The sequence below is a fragment of the Taudactylus pleione genome, unplaced genomic scaffold, assembly GCF_031769625.1.
Source record: "Taudactylus pleione unplaced genomic scaffold, aTauple2 ptg000019l, whole genome shotgun sequence".
Lineage (NCBI taxonomy): Eukaryota > Metazoa > Chordata > Amphibia > Anura > Myobatrachidae > Taudactylus > Taudactylus pleione.
In genome coordinates this window covers 20,360,622-20,375,323 of record NW_028284421.1, presented here as the reverse complement: position 1 = coordinate 20,375,323, position 14,702 = coordinate 20,360,622, and the positions used below count along the sequence as shown (strand labels likewise).

Below are 14,702 nucleotides of genomic sequence, written 5' to 3'. Positions count from 1 at the left end.
TATAACACACAAATGCATTCTGTGTGTATATTTGGGTCCCAGTCCCAAGATATTGCATTATGATATGCAAATATTCCAAAATACGGACTATTCCATTATCCAAAATGCTTGGGACAAGGGGTATTTTGGATATCGGAGACTCAACCTGTAGTATTTTTTTTTTTTTTTCTTAATAACAAACCTCAATGGTAACTATTTCTAATCGTGTCAGTCATTCTAGTTTAATATTTTACCCAACCCCTATTAGACATGAATATTGTTAGTTAACTTAAAAATAAGACATCCCTCTTTTAACCTATACATTTAAATAGGATACCATTATTAATCCTACATACCATATTCCAATATGTAGATCTTAGTTTGAACATAGTGTACTCGGCGCATAGGAATTAGTATAAAACAGCAGATAAAGCATAAGTGTGCATGGTGTTGGTCACTTGTATCAGGACCTATTATTATTTTTTATACAGACTGTACACTTATTACTCAATTTTGAATCAGTTTGTTTATAGTGTACAAGTTTGGCATGCTAAATGGGGTTATTTGGTGTGATTTGAGGTTGGGTGTATGTGGACACACCTCTCTCTATGAATATTTATATTCTCCTAGGAAGAAATGTATTCATTTAGGTAACACCTATTGGAACCCATGTTATATTGCAGGCATAATTCCCCTTGGTAATACAGCCCAGAGCTGTGTGGCCAAGAGCCTTTTTGGCTTCCCTGCTTTCACATTGCCATCTCTGATTGCTGTATCCTTTTGCAGATATCTGCATTATTAGTATTTCATATTTTTTCAAGGAGGCGTTTTATCTTCAGTTATTTGTTATCCTTATATTTTTGCACCTAATGCAAGCATTAACTGCATGGATGTGGTAGCGGGAGAAATCAGCTGCAACAGAGGCATCTCCTAAAATAAATATTTGTGGCTACTTTTTACCTTCCATGGGACATAAGGAACATTAGCACAATGTTACTGTACTTGGTCTATGCCAGTCAGTCCCTTCCCTCACTGTTCTGCCTCTATGCCCTACATGAACCTTGTAGTCTACAAATGTAACCATTCAAAACAAACTACATAGATCATAATGTCTCTCATTATTTTGTGAATGCCATAAACACAAAATCCTCCTGACCTTTACCAGATGGGTGCTGATTTAGACCAACTGCATGGTCCCTCGGTTCCACCTTCCACTTAGGCACTTGATATAATGTGAACAAATCTTAGTGACCCTATTTCCTCTGTGGGCTAAAGTGTTGGACAAAGGCAGAGACTAGTGAAAAAGAGCCTACAACACACCTGAGTGGAATGCTTCATTAAAGCAATTCTTCACTTCCCACAAGATCCTCTCTTCAATGATATAGTCACTGGGTAGCACCAAAAATGGTTGCCCAGGTCGTCCTCCTTATACCCGTTTGATGAGGGAGATATGGGGAGCAGCCTCTCCTATTCATGCAATAGTCTAGTAACTTTTTTTGTGCTCCACTATCTCCATACGCAGCTCAACCTCCTTCAAGGACCTTGTATATATGAGCTGGGTAATAGACTCCATCACCAGAAACCCCCTTCCCCAAAATTTTGCTATAGGTCCTGTTAAAGTAATGTATACCTTTTGGGTAGTAGCCAACAGTACTCTACAGCTGCCAGACCTGATTACATACACAAAAAGAAATACAAGTGCACTTGTATTTCTTTTTGTGTATATATCAATTCTCTCTGCAGGTACCACATCTATCTATTAGATAAAACGAGGTACCGGCGCCAACTTATCTACTTAGTAGAGGATTTGTGTAAAAAATGTCGTGGAATACGTTCTCCTGAACTGTGCAGGGAGTCAGCTGAACCTATTGAAATAGGACTTTGCAAGGGCCCATTGGTGTGAATTGTGTAAATGTAATAGGTCTTAAGCGACTGACGTATATTGAACCAAACAATGTGCAAATGTGCAAAATAAATAAATTGATTACAAATGTTCTAAAAGCAGCATAAATTTAAAGATTGATAGATGGATATCTATCTATATCAATTTAATGATTATAACATATAAGTGAACAAAACAAACATACATGCAATAAAAAAACTACCAGGTCTTAGTACTGTTTCCAGGAGGCTCTGGTAGTAGAATTAAATGTGCACACGGTGAATTTCACAAAGTGCATGAAGTGCAAATAAATATTTTTATAAAACAAAATTATTAGCCTTAAATCATCTAAAATAGGTAGCAGCTGTAGTATGCAACTAAAAGCACAGGAGAATCCACATAAAAAATCAATTTAAAACAGGAAGATGTTTTAAAAACAGTTTTTATAAAGTCTGAAGTTCTTGGAAAATTCATATAGTGCTTATCTGTAGTAGTTCATTCAGGCAAGAGGCAGCTATCCCAACGCATTTCATCCACTAGGGAACTTCATCAAGGAGTGAAGTCCCCTAGGAATTTGAGTGCTTACTCAAACTACTTTGGGGTTTGGTTCATTGCGCACAAGTTGTATTACAGTGTGTATGGTAGAACATTTCCAAACCTTACAATATCTAAGGGTGGGTACACACCTAAACAACTTGTAATTGGACCGATTTTAAATCCAATTTCCCTTGGAGCCAGAACATAAGATATTGAGCATACACACTGTCCAATACTGCATATGATTTATCGCTGCTCCCGTACACATTACAACGATCACTGGCAACATATAAAGTCAAAATTGGCCAAATCGGACCGCCATATTGTCTGGTCGTCCGGGTGGCTGTACACACTAAATGATCGGCACCTAATCGCATGTGATATCTTCCGGTTGGTCATGCAACACGGCCGATCAGAAGACATCGCATACGACCTGCGGGAGCGCAAAATGGTGCTTACACACTCTCCGATATGCACAATTTGTCATGCCGATATTGGCCGTGCGTAGCCGGCCTTACTTCTGTGGAGGTAAGTTGGAGACAACTGTGTGTATTGTATACAAGTCAATATGATGCCTGTGATTTATGTCATACAATGTCTATTCTCTTTCCCTTAAGTGTCTTTTCTAATTGTCTGCCTCACTCTCACTTATTATAATTTACAAATAATAATACAGATTAGACTTTGCTGAGGATTGTATTTTATAAGAAGTGAGCTAAAATATAAAAACAAACCCCCATCCTGCCAATGAAACCTCATTCGATCTGCAAACAAAGTACAATTGTTAAAATATTTTATTAGAAATTTCCAGTACATTTACAAACATTCTCTAAGATGAGATGTGCGTATGTATTGCAATATGCAGACAGTGACTTCTTTTTTTTTTTTGTGGAAAGTTGTTCTTTGTTATTGTTTTGAAAATCTTGCTTCTGTACATGATCTTGTAACCTGTCACTACTGCTATTGCTGTCTAATGGAGAGTATTATCGTCATTGGGACTCCTTCCCAGATGACAGATGCAGAATTGTATCTTAATTACAGTATTAAATAAATAAAAAATATTAGCTGTATGAAAATTGTCTATTGTCTCTAACCCATCTGACTTTTTCATCCAGTCATCATATAGCCTGAGAGGTCCAAGTGGAAGTGGCTAATCTTTACACCACTTTCAAAAGTTTTAATTTGTATAGAAAATCCATCCAATTGTGTGTTTCTGTAATATTTTCGTACTACTGCAGCATTTTATTTAGGTAAGAAACTTTAATCAACAAAAAAAAAATAACATGGTCCACGGGTGATGATAATATTCCTGTTCAGATGTTTAGGATTCATATATTTGAAGTGAACAGATTTTGTTGACAACTTTGGTGATTGCAATAATCCTATGTACAGTATAGAAAAGTGAAATGAATCAGATAAAGCACACAGTGATTTGCCGCTTTGTATGTTTTGCAGCTGTAAGAGGAGGAAGGAACCTTTTTTGCTGATGCAGGAACTATCCTATTTTGAGTAGAGTGCAAGAAAATAAACGGCTAAAATATTTAGCTTACCATAAGAAATAAATATTTACCATACTGATTTTAATTTTTTGAGTAGTACCATAGAATAGGTCCCTTCCGGTGTTTAGAGCAAAGTTTGGAGTTCTTTGTGTACCAATGAGATTACAGGAACAAAACTTGTCTTTGGGGTGCTTTAAGGAGTCTTTGTTGAAGATGATTAAAGTTTGACCTCATAAAATCTTGTCTAGAGAAGAGTGAGAATAAAACAAATTTTTATATATATATATTTCAAATAAATTACAGAATTCAACTTTTTATTTCAACATCTTATTCCTTTATATAATGTATGTGAATGGTCTACAAATCTGTATAATAGAAGAGCTATATGAATTAAATTAATGATAGAAGGCTACAGGAGCTCTCTCGCATAGCAAATAAATAGTAAAAAACGGTCCTTAACTGATATAATGGGTCCACTTACAGCCATGTCTGGAATTTGTAACCTCAGCCATTCCTCCTTTAACTTTAAATGGTACACCTCAAGCTTGTTTGACTATCTTAAAGGTGGTTCACAAAAATACGTATACAAACAGCTGGCCCATTTTAACTTTTCTGTTCTTGGTGTACTGTGTGTGTGTGTAAAATATATATTTTCTCTTTCTCATAACCCCATCCTTTTTTTTTTTTTTCCCCAACAAGCATTGGCAACAGCTTCTTTAGGTAATTGGGAGTGCCAGATCCTGGACTGTGTATATATAATCTCTATCTAGCTACTGTAGCTCCATAGGAGGTATCTATACAGCCCCCGTAGAAAGAAATAGGCGGCAGTCCTCTGGTTAAATCGATCCAGTATGTTGAAGGTCGCAGTTCACACAAACAAGAATCTGGGTTTCAAGGCCTCTAGGACCTTTTCATCATTAATAAATGCCGCTATGCATACGATCAGTGGCTGGATGCATCACATTCAAAATGTGATGTGTGATACCTCCCACCCCATGTCAAACGTTGTGAAAGATCCTAGGGAACAACTAAAGGACTTGACCTTTCATTTGACTGCAGATGTGACATTACTCCATTGTCTATTTGGAGAATTTGATTTGAAGTTGCCTTGTCTACTAAAACGACTATCTATGTAAATAGCACAATTTGTAGCACAAAGTTAGGGCACCTATGTGACAAAGCTTGCTCTGCTTGTTAAAACTGCAGTTCTTTTGCTGTCATTTCTGTAATTACAAAGTGCCATGATGACAATCCGGGGAACATTTGTTCCTTTATCAATTTCCATCAGAAGGTTCTGGTGTATTATTGGAACAGTTTTTGGGTGGGATCAAGCCCAAAATGCGGTCAAAACTCTGAAAACTGCAGCTTTTTGAGGTTTAACCACAATCATCTTATGCATCAATAGCGAAACTTTCTGGAGTTCGTACCCCATAGGCAATGGCATTTATGGATCGAGTTGCCTAATAAAAGCCTATTGTGTCCCCCGCTGCTCCTAAGTCATACACCCTGCAGTCCTCACACTGCAAAGGACATCTCTTATCAGACGAGCTGTCCTTTGTGGGTTTAACCTCATTTGTAAATGCATACAGTGTTCATAAATGCTGCTGTGGATGCAATGAGTGGTGGAATATATCGCATACAAATCTTGATACATTTCTTTGCGATAACAGCTATTCTCATGTGCCATCTTGGGATTGACATATAGGAAGCTATAGGCCTGATTTATTTGAGGACTATTTTCTTGATCTATGGTAAATAAATTAGAAGCTTACCATGTTGTTATCCAAACTATCGTCAGAACCATTCAACTCATAACGTGTATATGGCGCCTTCAGAGAGCAAGCTTTACAAAGTTTCTGGAAGAAATCTGTTTTTAAAGCCTAGCAATGAGAAGGAACAGTCAAGTTAATACATATAATAATAAAGAAATTGCTCAACAATTGAAACGGCCATAGAAATGAAGAGACTATTAACAAATAAAAAAAACTTTATATATTCAAATAATATTGTCCCTCTCTTTTCCTGTATTCTTGCTGGTTCCCATCTCATCTACCTGTGTGCTCTTCTATTATATCTGCTGCATGTTCTGTACTCTGTTTTATGTTTGTTAGGTATTGTGCCTATTATTTATGTATTACTGTATGTTAAATTTTTTGGTATTATGGGATTTCTGCTTTATTTTCCCTTTGAGTTTTGGCCCTCTCTACATATATGTACTATGCTTTATTTACCCACTGTACAGTACAGCCTTGTAAATAAAGAGAATATGAATAACAAATATGTATGTAGTACTGATATCTTAAATTTATTGATACCTTACACTTTTTCATTATTAGTTATTAGTATTACGTACCTGTCATTCACCGAGTCGCTAGAAGATCTAGGCTTTTTCCCCTTTTTCCCTCCCTCCCTCTTAGTGTGCCTTGAGGACCGTGGTTGGGAACCCCTGATGTAGAGGCTAATGAATGTACCTTACAATTGCAGGTGATTCACCCAGAAAAACACTATATATATATATATATATATATATATATATAATTTTATTATTATTATTGTGAATAGACCCACAAAAAAATAGATATATTAATAATTAGGGGTGAGCGGGTGCGGATTTCTGAAATCCGAACCCCGCCGATCCGAGTCAGGCTCGACTTTTCCCGCCTGACTCTGATCTGAAATCGAGGCAAAACGTCATCATCCCGCCTTCCGGGTCTCGCGGGTTTTGGATCCTATATAAGGTACCCGCGTCGGTGCCATTTTCTCACTCGGCTGTGGACAGTGAAGAGGGAGGGTGGGAGTTAGGGCTAGCTGGGCAGTGTAGTGTAGTGTTGTGCTGTGCTGCTGTTGTTAATAGGGGCTGTGTCCACTACTTCAAAGTCCATAGGGGCTGGCTGGACTGTGTTGTGCAGTCAGTTGTCCATAGGGGCTGTGTCCACTCCAAAGTCCTGTGCAGTGTCCCAGTCCTAAAGGGGTGCTATAGTGTTGTCCAGGGGGTGCTCTGTCCATCAGGGGTGCTCCCCCCAAGTGCAAAAAAAAATAAAAAATTTCTGTGTTTGAATTGTGTGCACTGTGGCTGCACATGCATCAATAAAGGAGCAGCGCCAAGCGTGCGCCTCTGTCCCATTAGTAAAGGGCCAGCTGGCTTGTCTGTTAAAGGGTGCTGTAACCCCCAAAGTACACTCCAAACAAAAAAAAATATATATTTTCTGTGTTTGTGAATTGTGTTGATGCACGTGCAGCCACAGCACCCTTAAATGGACAAGCCAGCCGGCCCTTTACTTATGGGACACAAGCGCACGCTTGGCACTGCTCCTTTGTTGATGCACGTGCAGCCACAGTGCAAAGGAGCAGCGCCAAGCGTGCGCCTGTGTCCCATAAGTAAAGGGCCGGCTGGCTTGTCCGTTAAAGGGTGCTGTAACCCCCAAAGTACACTCCAAACAAAATAAGAAAATATTTTCTGTTTGTGAATTGTGTGCGCAGTAGCTGCACGTGCATCAACAAAGTAGTGCCAAGCGTGCGCCTGTGTCCCATAAGTAAAGAGCCGGCTGGCTCATTTCTTAAAGGGTGGTGTAACCCACAAAGTGCACTACTCTCCAGCAAAAATAAAAAAATATTTTCTGTTTGTGTGCGCCTTAGCTGCACGTATATATCAATATAACATAAATGGAGGACCAAACTTTCTCCGATAAAAATAAAATAGGGAAAGATCAAGAACCACTTCCTCCTAGTGCTGTTGCTGCTGCTGGGAGTTGTTCATCATCCCAGAGAGGAAGTAGGAATACCACTACTTTTACTAAACAATTGACCCTCCAACAGTCCCTAGCAAGGAGGATGAAGTACGACAGCAATCATCCTGAAGCAAAACGTATAACTGAGGCCTTGACTGCTATGTTGGTGTTAGACATGCGTCCGGTATCCGCCATTAGTGCAGTGGGATTTAGACAATTGATGGAGGTAGTGTGTCCCCGGTTCCAAATCCCGTATAGATTCCACCTGCATCCTCAAAGCAGCAGCGACAAGCGTGCGTCTCTCTGTCAAAGGGTGGAGTAACCCCCAAAGAGCGCTCCACAAAAAATAAAATAATCCTTTTTTTTTTTCTGTGTTTGTGTGTGAAATGTATGCGCAGTAGCTGCACCTGCATCCTCAAAGCAGCAGCGACAAGCGTGCGTCTGTCTGTTAAAGGATTACATCGGTGACAGCATCCAAGTAGGCATGTCAGACAGTCTGTACATGTACTGGCAGGAAAAAGAGGCAATTTGGAGGCTCCTGTACAAACTGGCTCTATTTTACCTGAGTTGCACCCCTCCAGTGTGCACTCCGAAAGAGTGTTTAGCGCAGCCGGGAACCTTGTCAGCAAAAGGCGTAGGGGGTTGCTTCCACAAAATGTGGAGAAGATGATGTTTATAAAAATGAATTATCAACTCTTCCAGGGAGACCAGCCTCCAGAACGTACAGAGGGACCTGTGGTGGTGGATTCCAGTGGGGACGAATTAATATTCTGTGAGGATGAGGAATCGGTGAATGAGGAGGATGAGGATGACATCTTGCCTCTGTAGAGCCAGTTTGTGCAGGGCCAGATTAATTGCCAGCTTGTTTTGTGGGGGCCCAAACGAACCAATCATTTCAGCCACAGTCGTGTGGCAGACCCTGGCGCTGAAATGATTGGTTTGTTAAAGTGTGCATGTCCTGTTTATACAACATAATGGTGGGTGGGCCCAAGGACAATTCCATCTTGCACCTCTTTTTTTTTTTTTCTTTGCATTATGTACTGTTTGGGGCCTAGTTTTTCAAACTGCCATCCTGTCTGCCACTGCAGTATCACTCCTAGACGTGTTTGTGCTGCCCACTCGTGTCGCTTAGCAGAGTCATCCATCTACCTCGGTGCAACCTTTTGGACATAAAAACACTAGTGTGAGGTGTTCAGAATAGACTGGAAATGAGTGGAAATTAAGGTTTTTGAGGTTAATAATAGCATAGGAGCAGAAAAATCAACACATTCTGTGATTTTAGCTGTTTTTATGCTTTTTTAAAAAAAAAATACAGATCCAAAACACAAAACCCAGAACCCAAAACACCGAAGGGTGGTTTTGGCAAAACCAATCCAGATCCAAAACCAAAACACAAAACACGAAAAGTGTCCGGTGCACACCCCTTTTAATAATATACCTGGCGTATGATTATAATATATGATGATGGTTAATGTACGCAGTCACATTACATATTTCGTACTCCTCTCTAACCTATGATGTATTAGCTGTCTGGTGTTTTGTGAAGACAATATATCACAAGATACAGGTATATGTAGTTGTAATTAAATTGCCAACAGTAATCTCTATAGATGAATATACATCCTCAAACAGAAATCCATAACAGTATTTTAGTAATTGATTGTTCAAACCCAGTTTCCAATTAATTTATCTCAGCAGCATAAATGATGAATATTTATTCATGTGTAGGCTATGGAGCAGCCACAGGTGAAACTTTACTAATGTTCCTCTGAATATAGGAATAATAAGATTTTAAAAAAAATTCACATGGATACTGGAGTAATTGTGATTATTAAACCCCTATTGGGTCCATATGTCTCCTAGTATCACATGTATTCATTTATACTATTATCCAGATATTATAGCTGGCTGTATATCCACAAATACAAGTGACTTAAGAGTAATGTCCAGCAATACTGATCTTGTCACTACAAATTAGATACTGAATTACTGAACCCCTATCAGGTCCATATGTCTCCTACTATCATTTATATATATATTGACTTAAAGTGTGTATCTAAATATTAACTGTTTAAAAATCCACAAGTGTAAGTGTAAGTGATAATCTGAAGTAATACTGGTCTTGTCACTATAATTTAGGATATTCAACTACAATATTCCCAAGCTTCAATTGAATTTACTGGGGCAAATTGATCCTTTAAGCTGCATACACACACAACGATTTTTTTAATGATTATCGTTAAACGATATCGTTTAACGATAATTGATGGCAAAAATCGTTCACTTTCTGAGTCAAACGATGAACGATTATCGTTCATGCGCGTTCACGTTTGTAGTTTGTCGTTTGTAGTTTGTCGTTCAGTCAGACTTGTCAACTCAACGATTTTCATTAAGGGAATATACAAAAATCGTTTGTAGTTCATAAAAATCGTTCATGACATTTAGTAAATGAACAACTTTAGTAAACGATTTTAGTAAATTTTTTCAAGGGAAAAAATCGTTTACTCAAAACGTTCATTAAAAAAATCGTTGTGTGTGTATGCAGCTTCAGTCATATGAAAATAACTAGTGACTCGTTTCTAATGGGTCAACCCATAATTGTCCATCAAAATACTATTAAATAACACTATATAAACATAATCGTTTTCATATCATTCTCTACTCCTAGGCTAGACAGTGGCCATTACAATTATACAATAGTGTAAGAGTATCTGTGCGTCTGATACAATGTAGCATCTAATTAGTGTAACATGCTCTACTCTACTGCATGACATGCAGAAACTGCAGTTTCTGCATAATTTTATGTAAAAAACGACTTGATACATAGGCCCGTATATTCTTTACATTTATAACTGTTTATAAAAATCCTCAGCTTAGCAAAAGCAGGGGCTGAAGGAGGAAGGGTGTGTGTGCAGGCAGCAATATTTTGAAAAGGGAGAAAGGTAACAGTAGGGAGACCGGGAAGGAAGGAGAGAGGAAGAGGGAAGGTCTGGAAGAAACTGAAGGGGTGCCACTGGGATGAGAGCTTAACTTTGCCAAGTCTTTTATTGTGACTCACCACAAGTATGAGAATAGGGATCAACAATATGAGCAAGATACACATGACAATTATAGCCACGGCATAACTTGGGAAAGAACTGGCAGTAGGTGGGTAACTTGCATCAGAGGGATCTGAAATAAAAAAAAAAAACAGAGTAAAAGTATTTTAACATTTAAGTACTATATCTGAGCTAATTTATATCTGATGGTAAATTTGTACTATTTTAATCATTAAATGACCTTTAAAATTTAACATCAATATATATAAAAATAGCTACTAGTATGTATAATAATTTTTTTATTATAATTAATTGTTGCTAATACCTTTTTTCCAATATATATTTTTGGCCTAGTGGTCCTACAAACTCTGTATTTTTTAGTAAGATAAAAGTATGATTATGGGACTTTTGCTATTCATAATCTCATCAGTACTTGACTACTCTCCTGGTACTGTATATCCAGGCAATCTTGCTGACAGCATTCTGCACACCCACCTTGTGATCTGGGTGGGACGACTATTTGCTGCAAATCACATAATCATGGACTAACACTTCATGGTTTGATGCCATGATTTGTGCATGATGTCACAGTGGATGGAGCCATGGTGGCACAAATCACATTACTACACCCTTGCACCTGCCACTTGAACCTACCCTCTACGTTGTATTCTGCTTTTAATAAAATAATCTACATTGTGAAGCTACTGTGCTCCACACCTGTTTTGAACAGCATTGAACCTGATGAGGGAGCTGAGCAGATGAATGTTTACAGGCATTTGACTTCTAAAAAATTTTTCTTTGGCGACAATGCTATACAGTACACAAACAGTTCGACTTAATGTTTTGTAGTCTATTTATCATTCAAGAAATATGCAAAATATGCTAACCTTAGAGCTGATTCAATCAGTTGGTTTTAACTTTTAAGACCCTGAATCAAATTTGAAAACCCTGAGCCATGAACTGCAGGCATGGAGTTCAATAACTCCTATATCAGTACATCGTCTACTTTCACATTTTTACGCAAGCTAAAGTCCACAGCATTAAGGATGCTGTAAACAGAACTCGTAGCAAGGTAACACAATCACTGGTATAGTGGTCTATGAATGCCATACCAGCTACAGTTGCAGAGTGCTCTGCATGTGGCCTGCATGGGAAGTAGGAATCAGTATGATTTATTCCGACAGCAGAAGCACCGCTGTGAAGATCCCGACAGGTAAGTATTTTTTCTATTTACTAACCTAACCTCCCCCCTCTAACCCTAACCCTCCCTTAGGGGTGCATAGCCCTAACCTCCCCCCAAATGCTTAACCCTAACCCCCCTCTAAGTGCCTAAACCTAAGCCCCCTTCCCTGCAGCCTAACCCTAACTCTCCCGGGGGGGTGCCTGACCCTAACATCCTCCCGGGGGGGCATAACCCTAACCCCCCTTCCCCTAGCCTATCCCTAACCTTCCGAAGGGGTGCCTAACCCTAAGTCCCCTCGGGAGCCCCTAACCCTCCCCCCCCCCCTCTGCGGCAGTCCGCACCCGATGCCCGGCTTACCTTCGATCGGTATGCCGGGTGTCGGGCTCCCGGCGTAAGCCTAATGACAGGTGTCGGGATTTTGACGCCGGTCAGTAGACACTTGCCGGGATTAGACAGTCGGGATGCTGACTGCATCCTGGGTAAACCTCATGCTGCTTGATTTAATGAGGAATACACAGCACAGAAAAACAACCAATAACAATTGCGCTTACTAAATCCACTCCTCTTTTTATTGTGCTGTATTGCACCAGATACACATTGCATAACCCTCAATGAGCCACTACATAGTTACTGGAAACTCACAGATAGACTGAGGATCCAAACTCAGACCATAGACACTTAGTTCATTTCTGTTCTTTACTATCTCTTGAGCCACTTGGGAATATGATGTGGTCCCTCCAGGAAAAGCCATCTCCACTGCACTGATTACTGATCCTTGTCTGTATGAGAAAAAGAGAGAGTGAAATACGGTATTCATGTTGTGTTTGACCTTTGGGCATATTTAGCAATTACAGAAACAGAACTTTATTTAGAAGGAGATAGGTACATGTTATGGGTAAAGAAAGATAATTTAATTTCAATTTTTGTTTTAGTTACTTTAAACTGAATAATATTTATTTCCGACAATTACAGTTCCCAATACTGTGCTATGCATATTCTGTGTTTCTTACATACAGGTACCATCCATCTTCTAAAGTAAGTAATAGGAGTTTAAATTTGACCTGGAAATAAGTCCAACATTTATTTCTTAGTTATAAATGGGACGATTAAGTTAGCACGCATTAATAAAACAGATCAGTACAATAAAAAAATAACACATAACTATTTTCACCTAAAGTGAAATGCAATAAAGCAATAAAAACAACTCAACACATAACAATAATGAGGACAAATTTAAAAACGCACACATTTAAATGTAGCCTAAGTAACTATGCATACATTTTAGTAAACTGGTATTTGAGGTTTAGGTATTCCATCTGCACTGGATTTCAAATAGATTATTATGCTTTTCTTTTTAATTCAATTTAAGGACCCCATGCATCATTAATTGGGTCAATTTGTGGTTTTGCAGATGATTGTCCCAAAAAGTTGGCAATGTATGAGGTTCACCGATTGGCCAATTCCTAGCAAAAAGTGATCTGAATTAGTAAATCAGGTTGTCCAACGTGCTGAATTATAGTGATCAATCAGGCTGTAGATTGGTAGTGTATGGAGACAATCAGCCGATCGGCAGACTATTACTAGTAAAGTAATGAGCTTATCATGATTGTCAGGTCTGTGATTTGTTGAAAACGATATGCAAATCACTAAAAACTATCTGTAATGTATGGATGCACATTGGTGGATTGGGGAATCTTTAATTCAGAGGGAGAAAATGACAGAATCTGTGATTGCTGATGTATGGGCCCCTAACTCTGTCCTCCTCCAGTTCTAACTTCTTATCATTCTTTTGTTTTGGTTTGACTCTGCTGATTACCTCTATTATACATAGAATATACTTAGAATAAACAACAGAGAAGCAATAGAGAAAGACAGTGGCTATTCTGCTTACTGTGCAGCCCTTGACAATTTATATTTCAACATTTAGAAAATCTAAGTATTGCAAAGTACACAGGAAGTGCACCATTTGTAGTCATTCTAGTAAGCTACACATGTTTTAACTATGCAACAGATTAGTATCTCACAGTGAAGTATATTGAAAATATATTGGAGGTTCTTCGGCAGTGTCTGGGAGGCGTCTGTTCAGATGCTCGGAGAAGGTCGATTTTATGGGAATGTTGTGGGTATGTTACTGAAGTGTTTGTATACACAGATGCTTTATCTCTCACGCTGGAGCCCTTACTCAGAAGCAAAATCTGCACGTGCCATAAGGCAATCTAATAATGCTGAGAGTGAGCATCTCTGTCTTGCACATGTACACCAGGGAGGGGCTTAGTAATGGCATTTTCATAAAGTCACAGTTGTGCGACCAGCAAAAGACGCTGACACGGACATCGCTGCTTCTGACTTAGAAAAGTGAGGTGAGAAGTGAAGAATGACAACACAAAGCTCGCAATTAGCGCTCGCTCGTTCAGAAAAAGGGGGTGGCTATTCAAATGAACCGTTCGCTCCTTGCGGTCTGTTGACTCCTCCATGTCTGATCGAGCGAACAAAACATGCGCTCGTTTATTTGAAAAATACGCCCCCTGGCCGCTCGCATCATACGTCATGTCCGCTATTAGATTAATCGAGTACATCGAACTGCTCGCTAGTCTTGTGGTTGGTTTTTCCTACCGCAATCTTGCGAGCAGTTTTGGCTAAAAGACACCCAACTGACGTGGTTGATGACGCTGCTGTTTTAATTATGCACACCCATAAAACGTCCGCTTTGACCTTTTAAGCACGCCTGCGTTCTGATCTCCACTCCCCGTTTTCAAGCACCTTCCCCTGTTACCACCCACATACGCCTCATTCTGTCACTCAAAATAGCAGGCACTCGCTATCTAGCGAACAAACAATTTTCCGCCGCACAGACTG

At 39.1% G+C, this 14,702-nt stretch overlaps 1 protein-coding gene across 1 annotated transcript in view; it reads right to left on the bottom strand.

The window, feature by feature from the left end:
* Window positions 1-1,986: 1,986 nt before the first annotated feature.
* LOC148540393 (uncharacterized) overlaps window positions 1,987-14,702 on the bottom strand; it is a 147,132-nt gene continuing 134,416 nt past the window's right edge. The window contains exons 17-20 of the mRNA XM_088444600.1: window positions 12,489-12,625; window positions 10,684-10,796; window positions 5,670-5,777; window positions 1,987-4,141 (exon numbers count right to left, since the gene is read on the bottom strand). Of these exons, the coding sequence (XP_088300726.1) occupies window positions 4,115-4,141; window positions 5,670-5,777; window positions 10,684-10,796; window positions 12,489-12,625 (385 nt within the window). The 3' untranslated portion in view covers window positions 1,987-4,114. The remainder of the gene's footprint in view (window positions 4,142-5,669; window positions 5,778-10,683; window positions 10,797-12,488; window positions 12,626-14,702) is intronic.